At 27.5% G+C, this 25,224-nt stretch overlaps 1 protein-coding gene and 1 long non-coding RNA gene across 2 annotated transcripts in view; one reads left to right on the forward strand and one right to left on the reverse strand.

Moving 5' to 3' along the window:
- Positions 1–2,080: 2,080 nt before the first annotated feature.
- Positions 2,081–25,224, forward strand: part of LOC129989410 (uncharacterized) — a 295,435-nt gene continuing 272,291 nt past the window's right edge. Inside the window, exon 1 of the long non-coding RNA XR_008785768.1 lies at positions 2,081–2,217. This is a non-coding gene — a long non-coding RNA (uncharacterized LOC129989410). The remainder of the gene's footprint in view (positions 2,218–25,224) is intronic.
- On the reverse strand, positions 20,214–23,052 carry LOC129989408 (uncharacterized). Its single transcript, XM_056097931.1, has one exon. The coding sequence runs from the start codon at positions 22,926–22,928 to the stop codon at positions 20,574–20,576; it is 2,355 nt and encodes a 784-aa protein (XP_055953906.1). The 5' UTR covers positions 22,929–23,052; the 3' UTR covers positions 20,214–20,573.

Raw genomic sequence — 25,224 nt, forward strand, 5'->3', positions numbered from 1 at the left:
AAAAAACGAGGATGAGTTCGTAAATGGCCCATCTAGCTCAAAGTGAGTGGAAATGTTGAGGGTTGAAATTTTCATTTCGGTGTAATTTCTTAATATTGAGAAAAGAAAAATAAATCCAATGAGCCAAATTAGCGCCTCCTTAAGGGGAACAAATTTTGTATTTAAAGGTTTCCGATAACTTAGAAGTTAGAGGCTGAAAAAGGATTTTTACGCCTTAATTTTGACAATTTCTAACACGTTGCCTGATCGTAACTCAGATGTAAAGGAAATATACCTTTACCTTCCAGGTTGTAGAGTGGAAATTTTCCTTTGGAACTATGCTTGGGTTCGATACCTGGATCCAGCACTTATTTATAGACTTGATTTTTGTTTAAATGCATTGAAATTGATGGGGGTAGTATTAAATCTAGAGAAGATAGGGTTAACCTTAGCATACATAAGCTATTTTAAGTTACGAATCTCAATTCATAATGGACATCGTCTAGCATCAAAGTTAAGCTTTAAAAACTAAATAAAAAATCAAAATCAATAAAAAAAAATAGGAAAAATGTTAACACTGTTGGAGTCACGGATGTTTAGATAATTTTTATTAAAAATTGTAGAAATATTTAAAAAACTGATGAATACAGAAAATTGAATTATTATGTTTTTTAAATTATTGGTCCATAATTGTATGAAGGAAATTTATTTAATCACATTTAGGAAGTTATCTGGAAAAACAATAATGTGCCATGACTAAACAACAATAACTACAACATAATATTACAAAAGAATTTCGACCTATAAATATAGTCAGTTTTAAGTTAAGGTTTAAAAAAAATCCTTAATTTAAAAACAATTAGGACTCGTACATTGAAATAACAGTTAAGTTACATTATTATATAATATAATACACAATCTATATTCGTTTCTAACATTCTTTACACATTGATGAAAACGATTTGTTTTATCCGCATTCTTCAAAGAGCGAATCTTTGCTAATATCTCGTTCAAGATAATACTTAAGATATTAATTAAAGGGATAAATAATTAGCTTAGATATGAAATTTTAAATTGTATAAAATACTAATTTAATTTTTCTGTATTTTAAATAATAAGTCAAGTTTCCTGACTTTCAGAATTCGGATAAACGAATATCGATTTTTTTTTAAATCAATGATCAAAATGTTTTTTTTAAATTTATCTTTTATATACAAAACAGATGGGTATTTTTTAAGCAAAAGTGTTTTTAGTTACATATATTTATTATATATTGCGTTGTTACATAGAGTTAAAAGTGTTATTTTGTAATAAACAACAGACTTAATTTAATATATCAAAGCGGTAACTTATTTGAAAAAGCACCAAAAGGGTTAATTTCCTTAAGCTTTATTTTGCATGTTATTTTTCTTTAATCTTAAATTTGTAACTAACAAACGAAACCGAGTATTAAACAGAATGATAATAACTAAACTTTCTAAACGCGATTGATTACTTCATTCTTTTTTTTTCTTTTTAGTTGACTGTTAAATCATTACTTCATATTTAGCAATAACATACTTTTCAAAAATCCATGAACTCAGTTACTCTTTTTTTAAAAAAATAATGTGTCTAAATTATTTAGATTGAACTATTTTAACCTTGATTGAAATCCATTGAATCTAACTTATTTTTTAAAATCGAATGCAGATGAAGCATCTTGACTCTTTACCATATTTCAAAGAATTTTCAAAATTAGTAAATATTTGTGATCAAATATTTATTATTTTTTCTTTTTGAATGGCAACAAACTGTTTTAAAACTGAACAAAAACATTTAACTAAGGGAATTTACTATTGCATCAGTTCTATTCATAGCTAATGTCCTTGAACAACTATAGCGTTTCGAATCTTCAGACGAATTTTTAACAACTTCCTGGTAACTACAGTTGGAATATTTACATTAATAAATTTATTTCAGAGAAATATCTTTTGCGTCTGAAATGAAATGAATTCATTGATTAGACAAGTTATCGTCTGCTTTCTATTTTCCACTTTACATGGAATTTTAAAAACAATGTAAGGAAATAAGAATTATTTGATTCCTGGAATAATTTTATTACTTATTTGTGGTTAAAAAGAGAAGCAGAAATCGCGGTCTAACTAAGCAGAAAAACAGAAAATGAAATTATTAAACTAGGAAATAGAATTGCCACAATACCCATCACTGTCTACGCTAACTCGGCACGTCTTTTATTTAGTGAGTCATTTCATATTTTCTTCAACAAATGTAATTTGATACTTGAATTTCTTTACTTCTATATTTTTTAAGAACTTCTTACTTATTATTGTCTTTAAAAGCTTTTCAAGCAATATTTTATATTGTTCCTTTTTTCCCAATATATTAAGGTTTTGAAATTCTATAAAGTTGATTATTTCTAATTGAATATTTAATATTTCCAAAACTTAATTTGCTGTTTAATTAATTTTAATTCTAATTGAGAGGCGCCATCTGGTATGAATTCCGACAATTTCGATAAAAATTGAATATTCGTTGGAGTACTTGGATTCTTGAACCACTATCTTCAATACAAATAAATATTGCTTAGGTATAAAATAAGATGATTTTAACAGAAAAATGACTTGGTATTGACTTGAATTTGAGAAAATTGATTGTAAGTTTTCTTGATAATGAATTATAAATAGCATTAAAGGCTAAAAACTAGAAAATGTTGAAAATAAGTAAGCCTTTAAAATACTTCTTTTTTTCAACTTCGCTTGTTTGATACTTAAAAAAAAAGAATTTTCCTTATCACTTTTTTTATTTCTTTTCAGGTGTACTAGAGTTTTGAAATTTCTAATACTGTGCATTTTCTATGATAATACACAATTTTACATCTATCAGAATTTAAAATTAAATTAACCAATTTTAGTTAAATGTTATTTCGTATTAGTGGCCCTAACTTATAGTGGATTTCATGATTTTGTATTATTTAAAATTTTGAAAAATAAATTATTGCAACGAAGAAAACACTTAATATAAAAATATTGTTATTTCATTAATTATTTTTTTTGAAAAAAGTAATTCATATTCTTATAATAAGAAAAGATATACTGGAGAAAAAATTTCAGAAAAATATCTCTGAAATGATGTTTCAAATCTGTATGATTTAAACTCAAAAAATGCCTTTTCTAAACATATACATTATTGCTAGAAAATTTACTTATTTTAGTTTTTGTATTGTTTCGTTTTCACGATGTAATTATTAAAAAATTCAAATTCGATGCTGAAATTATATAAAAACTGTTGGAAAGAAAATAAAAGCTAAGTCAATTTTCATGGAAATGATATGGGTGTATTTCATAACACTTGTTTCAATTTCTACGATGTAACAATGCTTAAGGTGTATGTACACACTTGAAACTTCGAAAATCGTTCAAAATATCGAATATTTTTTTAATTGCTTAATAAAGTTCTCTGGTCCCTTAGCTTTCAAACAATACCAAGATGTTGTCAATATTCGAAATATGCCTCAAGTTATAATTATTTTTCTTCAGGTGCTTTCATTAAAAACTCTAGTTACGGTGTTTTTAAAACTCATTTTATGAAGAATGCTATTTTTCCACTATGTTACTTCATTCAAACAATCATAACTCAACAATAAATTAACCAAATAATGGTATTTATATATCAAAATTATCTGTATGAAATAGCGGATGTTTTGTGCCTCAATCAAAGTTATATTTATAGAAATACATTTTTAATAGCTGTTTAAAAAGTAAAATTACAGAAAAAATCTCGCCTTTTCTATTCATAGTTGATGAAAAAATTGTTTAAAAAAAACTATACATTTTTATAACTTGTTTGAGGTAGACAACATGAAGACTAATATTAGGCATCATTTACAACTAGAATTGTGTGTCTGTACAAATTAGAATTTAAGATATCATGTTTCCAAAAATATGCTAATTTGCTCATTAAATATTATTTAATTAATTAATAATTAGTATAATATGGTTTTTTCTCACTGAAATGAGTTTAAACATATATTAATAACATTCTGTGAAGAAACTGGATTTTTAAAGTTAAAATTTAAAAAAAATATCTTCAAGTGTGTACGTACACCTTAAACTGAATTATATTGTGATTTATTTCATTAATAGATTTTTTCAGACATCAAATGGTTGAATTTAGAGCACAAAATATGTGGTAAATTAAACCTAACCATGACTTTGTGATGAAATAGATTTTTTTTTTTAGTATTTAGAATACTAACATATGGTGGAAATTAATTTTCAAATTTCTGGGAAGAAAACATTGTTATCTTTAGGCACAGAAAAAGTAATATTTTTATTATATTGTCATTTTAATACATTTAAGAAACTACAATATATAACAAAAATAAAGACATTATGGAAAGCGGGAGAAAATTTCGTGTGTTTTAATCAGATTGTCCCATATTTCAACTAAACATTTCTAATTTTTACGTTTCTTAAATAGAAACAAAACGTTTTAAAACAAATCAGCAAAATTTTATTTTTAAATCACTTTTTTTTCAGCTTTTGTATTAATAAAAAACTTGAAAGAAAAGAATTATAAGAAACAATGAAATGTATTATTAATGTTTCTTACTCTATATCTACATCTTTAATCAATTTTATTGGATTTTTACTTTCTTGTATACGTAATATAGAGAGAGTATTGTAAATGTCTAAAAACGTGAACTCGAAATTTTATCGAATCTCCACATTTCTGACCTCCCTATATTCCAAAAAGAAATGTTTAGTCTTATATTTATCTAATTGCGAACGCGACAATTTGATGGGTGAAATTAGGTACATAGACAAAACAAAATTTGCAGATTTCTGTCAAACTTTGAACGAAATCCATTAAAACGAAGTCTGTCTCTCTATTACTTCAAACGCAAGTGAACTTTATAACTTCAAAATGTAAAAAGCTACATAAATAAAATTAGACTAAAATTTAGCATCTAAAATGCAAATTCCGATCCAATTTTGAACCAAATCTTTCAAAGGATGGACCGTCTGTCGGTCTGTATTTCCGCATGCATGTAAGCGCATTGACTTAAATCAATGAAATTTGGTATGCGATTTTGTTCCTAAAATTGTAGTACCTGTCAAATTTGGTAACAATCCATCGAATAAAAGGCATCCAAAATATATATTTGCTAGATAAATTCCATAAAAATGTTAGATTGACGCCAAGGATCTATATTTCGTTAATAATTTCTGCCAATTCCATCATAGTATTCACTGTTCTTAATCAGGATCTATACTTTTATGTGTGTTAAGACCTTTATTGGAGAATATTTAATTGGAGAATAAAGTTTCTTTATTGGAGAATAAAGAAACTTTTCTTTTTTTCTTTAATGGAGAATAAAGTTTCTAGGAGATCACTCTTTTGGCTTAATAATTAATTTTAGAAAGATCCAAATCGAAAAGGAAGAACTAAGACACTTCCTGTGAAAAAAATTATATTCTGAATATGAATCAAAGTTTGTGCATATACTCTCACAAGTACACAGTTTCGATGACTTCTAAAAACATAAATAAATAATACTTAATTCATATTTTGGCCAAACGAAGAAAAATGGATTGTGTGCAAATAAGCTATTTTCTTTTGAAAATTACCTACAACTTTCTTTATGAGATAATAAGAAATTATTAAACTACCCAAACATGCATGCCTTTGTAATGCCTTTATTTTTGTTTGTTCAGCTGCAGTTTCTCTCTGCATTTCACTTGATTTGCGAATAAGTTTCAATACAAAAGTAACATTCGGAATCATTTGCCGAAGGTTTGTAACAATAAGATGTCCTTGGCACTAAATTTATACCTTCAAATTGCAGTGAGCGTGGTAGAAGCATTGCTATTTCTTTATTAAAAGTTGTTGACGAAGGGCATTCGATCTTGGAAAGTCAATGCAACAGTCCTTAAAAAAACTGTGTAATGGAAAATTATTAGGTAGAAGGATCTATATTAATGACTTATTTCAAGTGTGCAAATTACAGCCTCTTTAGTGCCATTTTACTCATGAACTACGTTTTGTTTTATTTCTAAAATCTATTTTGCACAGACTGCCGGCGTCCTGGCATAGGGGTAGCGCGTCTCCCCCGTGATCTGGGCGTCCTGGATTCGAAGCCCGGTTTGGGCATGGTTGTTCTTCCGTTGTTCTATCTGTGAGATGTGTGAATGTGCCCTCCTGTAAAAAGGGGTTGTGCAAGCGAATGAGTGATGCTTGAGTAGCAAATTCGTACTCTTGGCCCTAGTTGGCGCTACTTAAAAAACAAAAGACACCCCCCCCCCACACACACACACACCGGCTTAAAATTGCTGTCTTCGTAACATGGGGCTTGTCCATGGCAAGTGCCATAAGAAACAACAACAACAATTTTGTACAGACTAAAAGAATACGTAAGAAAATTTGGCTATGACTTATCTCTTAGTTTTTTTTACAAGAAATGTCTAAAGATCTCTTGTTTAATTTGAATCACTCAGTTAACAATTATTTATTAAGGTTCAAATTTATTTGTTTCATGAAGAACCTCGTCTTTTCGCGAAGACCCCTCCTCCCAATTCTTGCCTGTATACTTAGTTCTAGAATATCACATAACTTAATTTGAATCTCCAGTGGCGTAATGACCAGAGATCAAAGGGGTGTAGATGCCCTGGAACCAGTCGTTTCGGACACATTAGGGGAAAACATTACTGGGTTTAAATTTCTCTTTAAACATGAATGAAAGGACGAAATACTTATATCATGTCCCTGACGCTGTTTATCATAAAATATTAATTTATGGCCATGCTGCAATTCCCCCTGTCCCTCTACATCGATGATAATCTGATCTCTTTACTTTAGTTGGCTTTTCCGGTACTGAGGTTGACTCTCGCTTGCTTGATAAATATGTTAAAGTTATTGTATACAGTTACCTCTATTTTGATGAAAGGGCGCTTCCTTTTACGGGAGGAGTTCCACCGTGGCTAGTGATGACCATTAAGAATTATACTTAGTTCCAACCTTAATGATGCCGAAACAATAGGTCTGAATCTAGTCAGAGTTGGGTTGGGGGGTTGAATGTAGTTAGTATCATGTAGTGATGTTTCAATTCTTGACTCTGCAGGTGCAAATTCTATATGGAAATTAAAAGATTGTTTCATGTCACAATTTTTAATGTTTTCTCCAAAACCTCACTGATTCTAAAATATTCACTTTTTTTAAAAATTTATTCATTGATGTAGGAGTACAGTTACTGAGTGTTTATTGAAATTAAAATATTATTTCATGTAACAATATTTAATGTTTTTTCTAAAACTCACTGAACCTAAGTATTCCGCTTCTCACTGATTATTCAATGATGTAGTAATAGAGAATATTTATTGAAATTAAAATATTGTTTCATGTCACAATTTTTAATGTTTTCTCTAAAACCTCGTTTATTCTAAAATACTTACTTTTTATTTATTCATTGATGTAGGAGTACAGTTACTGAGTGTTTATTGAAAGTAAAATATTATTTCATGTAACAATATACAATATTTTGTCTCAAATCTCGCTTATTCTGAAGTACTCACTTTTTATTTATCTAATGTTGTGGGAGTATAGCTACCGAGTATTTACTGAATTTAAAATATTGCTTCATGCAACAGTATTCATTTTTTCTCTAAAATCTCATTGATACTAAAATAATTTTTATTTATTCTATGATATATGAATATAGTTGCCAAGTGTTTAGTGAAATTAAAATATTGTTCCGTGGAAAAAAACATTAAATATTTTCTTTAAACTCTGAGAGATACTAAAATACTTACTTCTTTTTTTCAAAGATCTAAAAGTATAGTCATCAAGTATTTCATGAAAATAAAATATTTTTTTCTGTAACAGTATTAAATATTTTCTCTAAAACTTCACTGATACTAAAATACTCATTTTTTAAAAATTTATCCAATGATCTAGGAGTATAGTTATACCGAGTCTTTACAGATCCGAATTTATCAGATATATTCAAAACGTAAACATCATCGTTGGAAATAAAGTAGATCCAATCAAACTCAACATTCTTATCAATTTTCTTTCAAAGAGTTGCTTTTTAACAGCATTAGATTGGATTGTGAAAGTAGTTTCCCGTGTTATATTTTGAACGAAAATATGTAAGAGAAAGTTCACGGACCTGAAATCAATCAGTATCTGCTTTTTCTAATTGTCTTAACTTTCAAGGCATAGTGCAAGTTCCAGTTTGCCTGGACGATTTTTAATTAGCTCAGTAAATTTTTATTTGCAAATAAAAAAGTGAAAATTTGAGAAACTATCCACTTTTTACTTTCTCGTATACAGTTCACTCCCGATTATCCGCGGAATTGGGTGGCGCCGCCTCCGTGGATAACAAAAATCGCGGATAATCCGAAAAAAGCTAAAAACGGGAATAGGAAAAGAGAAAACAGTCATTCCAACTCTGAAAAATCGTTTTATGTACAATAAAACATAAAATAAACAGCAGGAAATGTTTAACTAACGCTTAATATTTTAGTATATCATTCAAAACTAACCTAAAATGCATTTTGTTAATGAAAACAGAAAAGTGTTCTTTGTGCTTACGAGAGGCGTCAAGGATACACAGAAAAATTAATACATATGTACTGTTTTAATACTGTAATGTATTATGTAATTACAAAAGCATAACTGTAAAACTACACCTTTTTGAAGAAATCAGTCATTTGTGTTTGCTTCTTGCTTTGGAAGCATTTTCTCTTTGCTTGGAAGCAAAAGAAAAAAAACTTAGTGCGGCAGGCGTGGATAACCCGCCCGCGGATAATCGGGAGTCTACTGTACTTAGTAGAGAAAAAGTATAGAAAATCGGCAAAAAATTGGAACTCGAGATGTTGACGAATCTCCACGTTTCACACGCTATCTGAGTTCGAAAATTACATTTTTGGAAAATATCCATCCATCCACATGTCTCTGACAAAGATAATTCAAAACACTATGATCTAGGCAGATGAAATTTGGTATACTGTTTTTATACCAAATTTGTAGATTTCTATCAAATGCTGAGCAACATCCAGCCACAGGAAGTCGATCTGTCCGGTTGTTCAAAATAATTTAACACGATAATTACAAAACGGAGAAAGCTATATAGATAAAATTTGATACACAGAATTAATGTCTTAGTCTAGATACCTCCTAAATTTCCAGTCAAATCCAATTAAGGATTGACCTCTGTTGTTCTGTACTTTCAGAAACATGTAAACGTGTCAACTCAAAGACTCAATGACTTAAATTTATCAAAATTCGTATAGAATTTCGTAACTTCCATTGTAGTTATATATCAAATTTTTGTTTCAATCGGTTAGAAAGAGCACATGTAAAACATAAATTCTGTTTTCAGATACTATTAACCGCATGCTAGAGATTAATTACCAATTAACTCATAAAAGATGACATGACAGATTCAGTAAAAATGCTATATTCATGCCAAAGGTTTATATTTCATAATTTTAAACGCATAATTTAAACGTAACCTTTACGTGACTTTTTCGTCACGTAAAGATTAATTTTCGAGTTCCTATGCAAGGCGTTCTCTGAGATAATTCATTTATTAGAGAGTATGGGAGATAGTTTTTCAGAGACCAGTCACTCTGATTTAAAAAAATAAATAACGGTTTCCCGGACAAAAAGAAATTTAAAAAATATTTCTTTTACTGCTATACAAATACTATTTTAAACACACGTCAATATAAAATCTTCTCGCATTCAGTGCCTTTGCAAATGAAAACAATACAATTTCAGAAAAGTTTTCCTATTCTGAATGTTTTTATCTTCTAAGTTATTCGAAAATAAATCACTTTCGTTTATTTAAAAAATAAAAAGGATCGCACTTTCAAAAATTAAACACGAGGTGCGCTAAATATTTAGGAGGGAAAAGTAGGAGGGTTAAATTTGATAGAAGAATAAAAAAAATCAAATTAACCTGCTAATTAGGATATTTCGTCACGTTATATTAAGATTAAATTCTTCAGAAGCTAATATTTTACGATATTAATATGCAGGATGTCCAGAGGATCGCGGTCGAAAACTTTAGCCTTAATTTTTAGACCATTAGAGATAGGTATATAATTCCAATTGGAAAAATGCTTTGAATAACTTACAGAATTATATTTTATGTTATTTGAGTCAATAATTATACTGCTGAAAATATGAAGAAATCTAGATATTTTATACAATCTCCTGGTCATACTATCTGATCATCATTATTTTAGATTTTAGAAAATTTTAAAGGCTGTCTCATGTGAGGTCAAGGACTCTCTTTTAGAGGAGGCCTTTGACTGGTCTTAAAACTTCATTTAAATTGCTGATTTAACAATTTTTTTGTTTCACTTTCCAAACGAGAGAAACTTCCGTTGGGAACTGATAAGAATTATGCACACATTACCAAATATTTTTTTATTTTTTTATTTCTGGATGCGTATTAAGAATCACCTTTGTTCAGTGCAAAATATTTCCATAATGGCCATGATTCTGAACAAAAATCTTCTAAAGAAACCTTCATGTTATTCTGAAATAATCTTTCACCGAGTTAAGCATGGTGTGAAAACTGGATTAAAGAATTTCTCAACGATCCTTTGATCAAGGCTGCAATCTTCATTCAACGTCTCTACACTCCATCAACAGAGCATTTTTTTTTGTGCGTATATTTGAACTTACAAAAAAGATTATTGTGTTTGCGTGTTGGCGCTTTACAGATTTATAGATGGTCTGGTAAAGCTACGAAACAAAAAATCAACAAATAAAAACTAGAGTACCACGTACATATATGGAGGGTAGGATTATGCACCTCTGAGTGATTTTTCAAATTTTTAATTAACTGAAAATTTAACGAGATTTTTACGTTTTTCTACGGATAACTTCCTAAAATATTACTGAAAAAAAAATTTGCATCATCTTAAGATTTAAAAAAATAATATCTTTTAAATGATACCTATTATTTTGCAGTGTAATGTTTCTTTTTATTTCAATCAATTTTTTTAAATATTTGAAAACATATTTCCCAAAAATCTATTTTAATAAAATAAAAATTAAAATTAACGTAAACAAGCATGTGCAGGGAAAAAAATTAACTTTATCAACATGTTGTTATCACGTTGAGAAAAGCTTATTTTAAAAATAAAGTTAAATTTAAATTAAAATTAAGTTAAATTAAAATACAATTCAATTAAGGTGTATGTATACACTTGAAACTTCGAAAATCGTTCAAAATATCGAATATTTTTTTATTGCTTAATAATGTTCTCTATTCCTTTAGCTTTCAAACGATACCAAGATGCAGCCAATATTCGAAATATTTCTCGAGTTATAATTATTTTTCTTGAGGTACTTTCATTAAAAACTCTAGTTGCGGTATTTTTTAAACTCATTTTATGAAGAATGATATTTTTCCACTCTGTTGCTTCATTCAAACAATCATAACTCAACAAGAAATGAACCAAATACAGTTATTTATATATCAAAATAATCTGTATGAAATAGCGGATGTTTTGTGCCTCAATCAAAGTTATATTTATAGAAATAAAATTTTAATAGCTATTTAAAAGTTAAAATTACATAAAAAAATCTCGCTTTTTCGATTCATCGTTAATAAAAAAAAATGTTTAAAAAAATTATATATTTTTATAACTTGATTGAGGAAGACAACATGAAGACTAATATTAGACATCATTTCCAACTAGAATTGTGTGTCTGTACAAATTAGAATTTAAGATATCATGTTTCAAAAAATAGGCTAATTAGCTCATTAAATATTATTTAATTAATTAATAATTAGACTAATATGATTTTTTCTCACTGAAATGAGTTTAAACATATATTAATGACCTACTGTGAAAAAACTGGATTTTTAAAGTTAATTTTTTTTAAAAAATCTTCTAGTGTGTACGTACACCTTAAAGTCAGTAAGGTAAAACGTTTCTGAAAAATGTCCGTCTGTGACAAAGATAACCCAAAAATGCTTTGATCTAGAAGAATGAAATTTGGTATACGGTCTTTAAACCAAATTGGCAGATTTCTGTCAAAGTTTGAGCAAAATTCATTCAGAGGAAGTCTTTCTGTCCGGCTATTCGAATATAACTTAACACGATAACTACAAAACGAGGTAAATTAGACAAATAAAATTCGTTATACAAATTTAACATCGATAGTGCAGGCACCTATCAAATTAATTTTGTGACGAATCCAACTACAGGTTGATTGTCTGTCGGTCTGCACTTTCAGAAACATGTAAAAGCTATAAATCAAAAATTCATTGACTTAAATATATCAAATTTGGTTGGAGATTTTGTGATTACACGAGTAGTTTTGTATCAAGTGTTTGTTTCAATCGGATGAAAGAAACAAGTATAAAGCACAAATTTGATTTTTGGATAATATTAACCCATATCGGGGATTAATTGCCAAAATTCTCGTCAAGGACCACCTGACAGGTTCAAGAAAAATGCTAACTGTACACCAAAAGTTAATATTTCGTAATTATTTTAAGCCAGTGCCATGTGAAGCACACTCTGGTATAATACCATTGTTAAAGAGCATGCGAGAAAGTTTCATGGAGACTACTCTCTCTGATTCTAAATATGAGTTTTAATTTTCACTTTTTTTTGTAAGGTTTGACTATAGTCTACTTAAAGCATAAAAAAGGGAATTTAATTTGGTACGTTTTTTTTTCTCTTCTTCTTCTTCTTCTAATGTCTGGCAATACTTATTCAAATGTAGCTTTTATCCTATAATGTTTTTAAGATAATAATGTAGATATTTTAAGGATTTTTTAAAAATTTAATAATAATGTGATTCAATGTCACGAATAACGTGAATTTTATGTCAAGTACACTTATTCCTGTTACTGAATTCTAACTCCTAATGAAAATGGCATACTTTTGTTTCAATTTAATGTGCTAGTTTTTAAGAAGGCAAAATCTCTTTCTTATTTACGGGGTATACTGAATTGTTCTTACTTTTAAATCGTCTGCCATTTATTCAATTATTTATTAAATTTTGATGAAGTAATAAAAATTGAATGAAAAATTAAACTAGTCTCATGTAAAGAAAAATTTGTCATTAAAAAGATAATATTTGGAATGGTAAGACATTATAAAACTATTTCTTATGGAATACTTTGGTCCGAAATTACGGTAAAAACATTGTAATTTTGTTAATTTCTAATAAATTGATTATTTAATCAACATTAGAAAGATGGACAATAGTTTTTATAGTCTTAAATAATAAGTGTGAATGAATTTGACCGAGTTGTTAAAAAAAAGAGCAGAACATATATACATAACCAAAATGAATTTTATTCAAAATAAGACTTCTAATAATAATTTATTATATGACCATATACGGTTTTTATGATACTATTATTATTATTATTATTAAATTCATTTACGTGGTTTTGAGAAATATAGCTTAAACCCCACACTTCCGATTTTTAAATTTTGAACTGTGTTGAGCCCTACTTTCAGAACTTTCCAATTTATTGGGCTTTTTTTTATTTTTTACTTAAAATTTTTCTTATTTTATTTAACTTTTACTTTACTTTCTTAACTAAAAACTTTGTCCAGTTCCATTCTCTTTTCAAACTATCATATTTCAGTCCGACAGAAATTGTACATTTTTTTTTTGAAAAAAGCAGCGCCATAGGTTCTATGATTTCAGAAAAAAGATTTGGCGTATCATGTAAGAAGTTTGACACAAATAAAAAAAATAATTAAAGTTTATATAAAAACATTAACTTCAAGGTCTACTCGAAATCAGATATTTTCAGTAAAACAAACTTCTTGAATTTGATCTCTGAAAAAAATATCTCCCCATTTTAAAGAATCAAATACCCTTTATAAAGTCGGCAGAAACACCGAAATGTTGGTCACTATATGTCAAAGATAGTAATTTAATGATATAAAATCGAATTACGAGTGAATCGATCGCTTCCATTGTGTACTTTCTTAATGGGTTTCAAGGACTTCCATCAACGCATTCGATCTGCTGACGAAGTTCCACAAATGCTCTTTTTTTCATGAGAAATAATAAATATCTAAGAAGAAAGGACGTTTTTTCACTTCTTATAAACGATGTTTTAGATAAATGTGCCAGGTGTGATGAAAGATTGGAGCTTTCATATCAGTATTTCCCGGGATTGATCTTGGAATTGTTCGATTTATTATTATTAGATAACTGTTTCGGAAAATGGCTCAAGTTTCTTATTAGTTCGGATTGATTAGATATCTATTGAAGTTGTTTTGTTAAACGTTCATATTTACTGTAATCCACTGAAGCATGTTTAATTTCATTCTGAAATGGTAATATTTGTTTTTAAATATGGAAATTTTTATCAAATTTAAAATTTTTACTCAGTTTTTTGGGTATTTTGTTATTGCTGTTTGATTTTCTTACAAAATGAATTGTAAAAACAAAACAAAAAAAATTATAAAACTCTCTGCAGTCAGTATCATTCCAATTTGAAATATTAAATAATTTTTCACAGAATTTCTTTTTTTTAAAATGCTTATACTTTAAAGTAATTTAATATTCAAAGTTTATAATAATTTTCGAGTGAGAACTTGATGCTGCTTTGGTTTCAGGTTTTTGAAGCCACAAAATGCACGAGCAGAAAATGGGCGATTTATCGATTTGGGGCCCCTATTTTCCGCTTTTAGGATTGTTAGAAAATGATAAAGAAGGTTGTCACATTTGGTGACTTATCACCGACAAAAGTTACAACTTGGTGCGAAAGTCTGCTATGTATCCAATTCTCCCGTCTGGCCAATAAAGGGCAGGGTTATATGAAGTTATCGCTGGTAAAAACACAGTGAAAAAAATGGGAATGAACACGAAACAACGAGGGGAGGTATCAAAAGTTATATATATAATTTTTTAAATGTTCAATTTTTCATGTGAGTCACGTGGGAACATGATCTTTTCTGACAGATTGATACCACATGACTGGGAAAAAATAATGTTCTCACATGATAACTTGAAATTTACGATGGCAGATTAAATTTTTAAAAAAACAACAACTTTATTTTGGAAAAACAATAAGTCATTCAGAAAACATTGATAAATTTATTTAAATAAGTTGAGATATTCAAGAATTTTTTTTTAATTTTTTGAATAAAAATCAGATGAACTATAATAATTATGATATCCTTTAAACAGATCATTGAGGAACAGCGAAATTATATGAATCGAATTATACGAAATTATATGATTTTTATTACAAATATTAGAAAGAAAAAGGATAAAATCAAACGATTTTTGTAAAGATATGAATATTTCTATAAAAAGTATTAATGATGATAAACTTAAAAGTTAGTATAATTGTGATGAATCTCGAAGTACTATTTTTATAATTAAATTTCCTTTTAAGTATGTAGTTGCTCTGAAGAGGGTTTTTTTCATCCTTTAAGGAACACTGTCAGTAGAACAAAAAAGGGAATCTAAATACAATTTAATTAGAATTCATTCAAATTATCACTTTTTAATTATGAAATTACTTAGTTAGAAATTACACTTTATTTAATAATAGTTTAAAGGAAACTATAATTCAACTATTAAAGGCAGGTGATAAATAATTTATGCAAGTATTTGTGATTAAATTTCTTTAATACTAATTCATTCAAATTATCACTTTTTAATTATGAAATTACTTAGTTAGAAATTACACTTTATTTAGTAATAGTTCAAAGGAAACTTTAATTCAACTATTAAAGGCAGGTGATAAATAATATATGTAAGTATTTGTGATTAAATTTCTTTAATACTAAATTAAGAAATAATAAATAAGTAGGGATAAAATATTACAAAACGGAAAATGATGTATGAACTCTTAAAACTTTATTTATTTAGTAATAGTTTAAAGGAAACTTTAATTCAACTATTAAAGGCAGGTGATAAATAATATATGTAAGTATTTGTGATTAATTTTTTTCAATACTAAATTAAGAAATAATAAATAAGTAGGGATAAAATATTACAAAACGGAAAATGATGTATGAACTCTTAAAACTTTATTTATTTAGTAATAGTTTAAAGGAAACTTTAATTCAACTATTAAAGGCAGGTGATAAATAATATATGTAAGTATTTGTGATTAATTTTTTTCAATACTAAATTAAGAAATAATAAATAAGTAGGGATAAAATATTACAAAACGGAAAATGATGTATGAACTCTTAAAACTTTATTTATTTAGTAATAGTTTAAAGGAAACTTTAATTCAACTATTAAAGGCAGGTGATAAATAATATATGTAAGTATTTGTGATTAATTTTTTTCAATACTAAATTAAGAAATAATAAATAAGTAGGGATAAAATATTACAAAACGGAAAATGATGTATGAACTCTTAAAACTTTATTTATTTAGTAATAGTTTAAAGGAAACTTTAATTCAACTATTAAAGGCAGGTGATAAATAATATATGTAAGTATTTGTGATTAATTTTTTTCAATACTAAATTAAGAAATAATAAATAAGTAGGGATAAAATATTACAAAACGGAAAATGATGTATGAACTCTTAAAACTTTATTTATTTAGTAATAGTTTAAAGGAAACTTTAATTCAACTATTAAAGGCAGGTGATAAATAATATATGTAAGTATTTGTGATTAATTTTTTTCAATACTAAATTAAGAAATAATAAATAAGTAGGGATAAAATATTACAAAACGGAAAATGATGTATGAACTCTTAAAACTTTATTTATTTAGTAATAGTTTAAAGGAAACTTTAATTCAACTATTAAAGGCAGGTGATAAATAATATATGTAAGTATTTGTGATTAATTTTTTTCAATACTAAATTAAGAAAAAATAAATAAGTAGGGATAAAATATTACAAAACGGAAAATGATGTATGAACTCTTAAAACTTTATTTATTTAGTAATAATTTAAAGGAAACTTTAATTCAACTATTAAAGGCAGGTGATAAATAATATATGTAAGTATTTGTGATTAAATTTGTTTAATACTAAATTTAAAAAAATAATAAACAAGAAGGGATAAAATATTATACAAACCAAAGAATTATGTATGCTCTCTCAACACTTTATTTATTTATTATATTACAAGCATTTAAAATTTTTTGCTGATGAAGTTTGTTGATTAATTAAATCATCGTTTCTCAATAAGTTTTATTAAAAGTTATTAATAGTCTAAAATTCATCGACTAAACCTTAAGAGACACTCGAATATAAATTATTAATATCCTTTAGCAGGCAGCTCGTTCTGCTTTTTAATGTAATCGCAGAAAGCATTGAAACATTCTTATCAAAATTCGATATCTGCTATCATTAGAGTAAACTCCAGTTCACTGCTTTTAAGTATTTATTGTTTAATGTTTCACTTCCTTAATAACTTTTCCCAAATTTTCAAACATAATTAATGCAGCGAAGGTGAATATTCGATGTCTGCTATGAAACTATTTACCGTTAATGATCAATAATTAACGCATTCATCATTAATTCCTCGAGGAGCATTGAAGATTTATTAAATTTATACTAAGTATGTTTAATGTGTTAAAATTGAAACTCTTCGAGTGAATATATCAGAATGGAAAGGGTCTTAGGAAATTGTTTACAAGCTTTGAAAATATAGAGATCTGGCATAGAATTTTTTTCCAGACTATTGAATAATGAAATAACTAGCCGCCTTTGGTAACCAGTATATTCGTTAGCTATTTTTATTTAGCATGATAACGAAATAATGAAAACGCAGATATTATTTCGGCAACAAACATAGAATATGCAATCATATTGGCTTTAAGATCTCTTAAATGTTGTAAATGATATTTCTTTATATTAATAAATTGCTAACTACTTTACAAAGTAACTATCAGACTTAATCGATCACAAGTTGCCAACTTATTAATTTTTATTTAATTACGTAATATAGCATGCAGACATTATTTCAAAATTGAATAAATTAATTGATCTTGCAAAATAGTTAGATGGATATGAATTTTAGAAAATAGTTTAAGTGATAATGAATCTGTGAAAATAGTTGACAAACTTTCCTCTTTCATAAAGAAATTAATAGTTAAATCATGAAGTAACTATTTCATGATTGATCTTAAGAATTCTAAAGATTTTGAAAGCATAATTTCAAAATCAAAGGGAAAACGGTTTCAAGATTTGAATAAAATTTCTTTATTCAAATCATTAAAATTAAATTTAATTTTATCATCATTAAAATTAAATTATTTATTAAAACATAAATTAAATAGTAACATATAACAATCAATATAATGATGAAGATATATAAAAGTTATCAAAAACTAATATGATTTTACCATCAAAAGTAATGCAAATAGATTCAAGTTTGACAAGATAATGAATTTTGATTTTTCTTTGTAAACTAATTATGAATAAGCTGTTAACCAAAAAGAAACAATTAGTTTGAAAGTAATTTAGAATTTAAATTAACCATAATACATTTTCTTATGAAAATAAATTAATGATTTCAGAAAAAATAAATAAAACGAATAAATACTTTCAGAAATAAATTTTTTTCTCCTGAAATTCCTTAGTAACAGATTGCAAACAAAATGTGGAGTAGTTAGCAGACTTAGGCAAAAAGCTAGTTTCTCGTTAATGATTTTTAATGTATTAATTGAATTATTTGGTTATCAGTTATTTATTCACTAGAAAAATAACGAACGATATTGTATAATGCACATTAACTAATTTTCACTTAGGACAAAAAGAAGAACCTCTGAAAAATGTTAGGTTTGATTAGTATTCAAACAAATACGATACTAATATGGTAATATATTAATCACTTTGTAGGAAACTGTTTAATTAAAAAAGATATTGAAACTAAAAAACATAGTAAAATACAATCTCAATAAATATTAAATTATCACAACCATTAAATAATCACTTGATGAAGAATTTTAAAATAAATTGAGGAAAACAATAGAAAAAGTTTTTTTTTAATTAATCGGCTTTTTTTTTTATTATGCAATTTTAGCATTTTTTTTTCTTCTTCACAACTTTAAACAAATTACTGCAGTCTACACAAGAACATATCTAAATGATTGTGCGATATATCGACTTTACTTTTTCACTATGTTATGCATTTTAATAAATATGTAAATAAAATATATAATATTTTACTAATACCAATATATATATATATATATATATATATATATATATATATATATATATATATATATATATATATATATATATATATATATAATCTTTCAATATAAATAATTTTCGCTTAACTTTTCAATTTTTTTATCTAATGAACTTTCTTAATCATGTGAAGAATTAATGGATATCGAGTATTTTAATATGCTACTTTTTTAATTACTGTAAGTGAATAAGAATAGATAATTTTATTTATATGTAATCTAGTTTAAATAGAAGAAATATATAACTTTACCACACTATATTATCAATCACATGACTAATTATAAAACAACAACAGATTAAAGAAAACGTAAAAACCTTTTTATATGATAGAAAACGTTAAGAAATATTTTGAAGTAACGACAAAGATAAGATAAAATGTCAAAGATAAGATAAACAATGGCTCCTAATTAATAAAATATACAGACAAACTAAACATTCCGTCATATTTATTCAAAACTATTTTACAAAAAAAATGACATTTCATATATACATAAATGAATAAATGCACTATTTCATAACTGCACTAAATGAAAATTGTGCCAAAAATGATCAGTAAATAAATTTATCATCTCAAAATCATAGAATAACTACGAAATTATTTAATAAATTAGCTTTATAAAAATCAAAATAAAATACAAAATATTATGATTAATAACATTTCTAAATAAATTCCTTTTTATTTCTAATGAAAATCTATATTTAACGAATTTTAACTCAATCATTATTTTTCATTTGTTTTCTCCATTGGACAAAATAATAAACTTTCTATTTTCTTTCTTTCCTGATTCTAAATTTTGTCACTTGTAATATAAAAATAGAAATTATTATGAATCGTGTAGGATTAAATTAAAAATGTGCCAAAAATTATCAGTAAATTAATTTCTCATCATAAAATCGTAGAACAATTACAAAGCTTTTTAATAAAGCTTTATGAAAATAAAATATAAAAATTAACACTATTATGATTAATATTATGTCTAGTTAAATTTCTAGTTTATTTCAAAAATTAAAGAATTTTTAAGCAATCATTTTTTTTTCTTCTTATTTGTATAAAATTATAAATTTTCTATTGAATTTCTTTTCTAATACAAAATTTGCTCTCTTGTAATATAAAAATGCAAATTTTTAATGAATTTTGTGGAAATAAAGTAAATCCCAAAATGGATATAAGACTATTTATAACTATTATTAGACGTTCATAAAAAATCTATTCACGTAAAAAAATACCTGGAATCAGAAATCCTTTGACTTTGTGAATAAAAACAAAGGCACATACAGAAGAATAAGGTAAAAAAATATTAAGATTTTTTTCCTTTCTTAATAAATAAGATTCTGTAATCAATGGCCATGTCACCAGTTTCAATGAAATGTGGAATTTTGTCGAGGTAGATAATTAAAAAATTCCCAAAAGATTTCATGTTCTATTTTCAGCCAATGCTTCATCAGGATTTATTTTTCTCACCGCTTTCAACATCTCTTGTTGCTTTGAAACGGTTGGAATTTGACTGCTGACAGAAGTTTGTAAAGTTGTAAGATTCGACAAGCTGCTATACATGGCGGCTTTTATACCACTTCTCTTACCCATTCTGTACTTATCAGAGCGAATTTTAAGTTTGACAGCAAGCATATGCAAAATATTCCTTTTAATAGTAAATGCGATGAATATTAGAGCACCTTGCAAACCATTTAGGATAATAAATGGATACCAGAATACATCCATTCGTGTCAGTCCAGCAACTAATCCAAGGATCCATGTTAAACCTAGTACAACTGACAATTTTAAATACAAGAAGTACCTTACTTTGTCTGAGAAGTTATTCACCATTCTGGTTTGCCTCGAAACTTTCCTAATATGAAAAGCAGTTATGGAAAAAAGAATGATATTTGCAATAAGAAGACATGTAGCTGGCAGCACGAAGAAAAGCAGCAATCCCTTTCTGCTGTTCAACCAGCAGATAAATTCAGCATACTTTGGGCGAAAATCACTTTTAATTGGCAAAGTTTGATCCATTGTTATGCTCAGAGCGATCAATGAAAGTGGAAATATCCATGCATATAAAGAATATTTCTGGAAGAGTTTTGATTTTTTGGAATTGTTAGTTTGCGTGACAGTAAATGTCTCATGAATATCATAGGCCATAACGCTCATCCATGAAAATGCAGCTATGTATCCAAAATGTATCATCACGCCATTAGTGTAACACATCCAATTAATGTCTCTGAAATTTGGACCTAACAGCAAAAAAAGATGCCCACAAAGTAAAGATACTGCTAAAGACATAAGAATTTTACCTGGCCTGTTTCTTAATTTCTCAAGAAGTCCATAGACAGTCAAGTGAAGAATTAAACAGATAATGGATATTATTAACACAATAAGTGATACCCAAGAATGTACAATCGAATATGGTAACAAATGTACTTCATCAGCACAGATAACTATTTCAACTATCTCCTTGCCTTCTTTTTTATGTACTTCATATTCATCCTCCGACAGATGTCTTCCTGTTATATTAATGAAGACACTTCCATCAGTTTGGAGATTAAAGTTTTCTTTGGCCAGAATTATTTTGGGACAACTATCCTTCAAACCTTTTGCTTTTGAAATATCCAAAGGAACACATTTCGATCCTTCTTTCTTGTATAATGAGCCACAAGTGAAATTCTGACATTTCCTGAAAATAGGATCCCATACTTGACCCTCCTGGATAAGGCAAGGACTCAGGCGACCAACTTCTTTCAATCCCCCAGCAAAATTGAAATCAAAAAGCATAGTCAATGCAGATCTGCCCGATCCCGCCCAAGGTGGGGCACTGTGAAGTGGAGGGTAAAAAGGATCATTACAAATTATATCAGATACAGGTATTCCATTACACAAAGCACAATGAAAATTTCTGTAAATTCCAATTCCGTTTATGTAGACATACGATGTATAGGAATTGCATTTACCGCTAGTTTCTTCACTAGTTCCAACTGGACAGCTGGAAATTGTACGCTTGCAAAGTCTCGCCCCATAGTCGAACAAAAGTTTAGATAACTCGAAATCTTTAACCACGATCACGCAGTTCTTTAGCTTATCACCAATTCTTACTTTACGGAAATTCTTTGTATGTGGAGAATAATATGCATTGCTGAAATCAGGTTCGTCCATTAAACTATTTTCAGGACGTTGAGAATCCCCATTACAATAAAAATAAGTCTTCCATTTCACGATCCAGGTATCATCATTGCAGATGGCACAGTAAATATTTCGATAAAACCGACCAGTTGATTCACTTTTAACCGGCAGATCTTGAAGATGATCGTAAGGTAATCCCATCTGGTCTCGTACGACTGCTTCAGTTTCACACATTTCTTTAACAAACTCATCCGTCCATTCTGTAGGGCACTGTTGGTAAACATAAATGTGTATCCAGGGTTCATCTTCCCCTCTGATCTGTCTGCAGGACAAAGACGGACTTTTAAAAGAGTAAGTCGGAACCTTATTGATGCAGCAATCCTGATATAAAAAGCACTGGTCATCACACTGGCAAGAAGATCGCTGAAGTTCGGTTAAATTTCGCGCCGCTTGTGTATCGCCAATATCACAGACTGCAATAGACTGGTTTTCCGATCTGCAAATGCCTAAACGCTGAAACAACTCTTGCTCTTTTAACAGGAAATTGTTCACTTTATCATGAAACACGCTCGTTTCTCTTTCATCGGGCAGCGCCGGAACTAAACAAAAGTGAAGTGATAACAGTATGGCGACTGCTACACTGACCAAGCACATTTCTCGTCCGATATAGTGGTCGCTGACGATTCTTTCTTTAACAGAACGCGAAAATTATGAGTCTGCCGCCCATGCATAATCGTCTCCTCCAATGAAATGGCAAGATTGCCCCTCCGTCCTAATAGAAGTTCGGTTTTTTTTTAACATAAACAGCCCGTCAACCGGAATGATTTTGTTTGGCTTTCGTCAAGTTTAACAATAATTTCGCGTGAGGGACCGTCTCCATATGTAACACGGATATTTACTGTTAATAGAATTATTTCCTTTAGAAGCATATTACTAAGATTTTGAATAAGAATGAAATGTTATTTTTTTTGTTTCGTCATCAGATTTATAATAAATTTAATACTATTGTGGAAATTGATTCAGATTTTTGTCATTTAGATTTTTTTGGCCCTTTTAATTTAAATCCAATTTTCTTAAAAAATATTTAATAAAATGATTTGCTTTTTAAAATTTTGATTGATTTTTATCCTCAAAATCTTAATTAGACGATTAAAATTTATCTATTTTTAATAATGTAATATCCTTAACTTTTTTTAAATTAATCTTTTAAATATTTTTCCTATATTCAAGAAACTTATTTTCATATTTTGTCATATATTTTCTGTCGAATGGAATAATTTCTGATACAAGCGAATTAGGGAGATTTTGAAGTGAGTAGTGAGTGTGTAAGAATTGGCTATTTTTTTATTTGGTTATAAGCTTCATTATAAGCTTAATACTATTGTAGGAAACGATTCACATTTCTATCATTTAGATGTTTGGTCGTTTCAATTTAATTCTGACTTGTTTATTAATTGAGTAATAAAATAATTTACTTTTTAATATTTTGACACATTTTTATCATTAAAATTTTAATTGAAATTTATTTATTTTTAATGATTAAATATTGTTAACATTTTGTTCAAAATTAATCTTTTTGCTATTTTTTTCTGTATTCAAGAAACTCATTTTCATCGATTTATGCAAATGGCGACAAAAAAAAAATCAAAATTAAACAAATTTGTAGAAATTTCATTAATTTATTATTAAATGAACTAGTTCAGTTTTATTTGCGAATCACAAAACGCTGCCCATGACTTTTCAAATAATGTAAAATGATTTTACTGGCTTTAAAAAGCATATTATTTAATTTAGTCATAAGATTTTTAAAGCTTAGAAATTCTTTAACATTGTTTATTTTTTTAAGTATAGTACTTCATAATATGTCCCGCAATATTTTATATTATACATCCTTTTAAAAAAATATGATTTTTAATGGAATGAATAAAAAATAATAATGCGTGTTATTTCAAATTTGATACATTTTTAAAGTATGTGTTTTAGTCTAATTTATGTTTCTATTTTTAAATCATAAATTTCAGTTGTCTTCAAACATTGAGAAAATTCCAAACCAAAATAATCTTTCAATTTAAAAAACGTTCAGATTTTTTTAAATTATAATACTCATTTTATGAAATGCTTGAATAATATTGAGTAAAAATTTGGTTCTTTTTTCATTTGAAGAATTTCCAAGTACTTACAATACATTAAAAAAAGATTTTGATAATAGCCTCAATGTTATCGATTTTAATATTTTTAAATTAAAGAAAAATTACTTGAATATGTCTTAGGAAAATAATTAAAATTTTAAAATTAAAATATTAAAAACAGATGTTTCACAGATGTTTATAATATTTTTTAAAAAAATGAAATAATATGAAAAAAAATTATTTTCCAAACTTAATTAGTTTTTTTATAAGATTATTTTTCAGAAATCAAATTGAAATTTTTTCTTATATGTCGGTTTAAAATCGTTTTTATTTAAGAATTTCAAATCCAAGTATCTCAAAAGTTTTACGCAGCATTACTTCGTTATCTAATAGAAATTTCATATATTATTTGTAAGTAGTATGTGAAACGAAAAAAAGAATTACTCGCCACATTAAAAAAGTTTTTTTAAACGGCACTTGTTATGTGTTGTGTTGTGACTTATGGCACTTTACAAGCCTACTGACAGTTATCTGTCAGCAATTTAAGCCTAGTGAGCGTCTCTTGCTTTTTCAATGGCGCAAACTAGGGAAAATAGTACGACTTAGCTACTTCAAGCGTCACATTCGCTTGCGCAACCCCCTTTTTCAGGGGGGCGCATTCACACACCTCACAAATTGAACAAAGAAGAACAACCATGCCCGAACCGGGACGTCCAGGTCACGGGGATGTCGCACTACCCATATGCCAGGACGTTGGCCGTCACTTGTTATTAAAATCACAAAAAATATACAGTTTCATTCTAACGCCATTATAAATTGTC

The sequence above is a fragment of the Argiope bruennichi genome, chromosome 10, assembly GCF_947563725.1.
Source record: "Argiope bruennichi chromosome 10, qqArgBrue1.1, whole genome shotgun sequence".
NCBI lineage: Eukaryota > Metazoa > Arthropoda > Arachnida > Araneae > Araneidae > Argiope > Argiope bruennichi.

What these genes read in the sequence shown, in the direction of transcription:
- LOC129989408 (XM_056097931.1), bottom strand. Translation starts at nt 22,928, where the DNA reads ATGTGCTTGGTCAGTGTAGCAGTCGCCATACTGTTATCACTTCACTTT.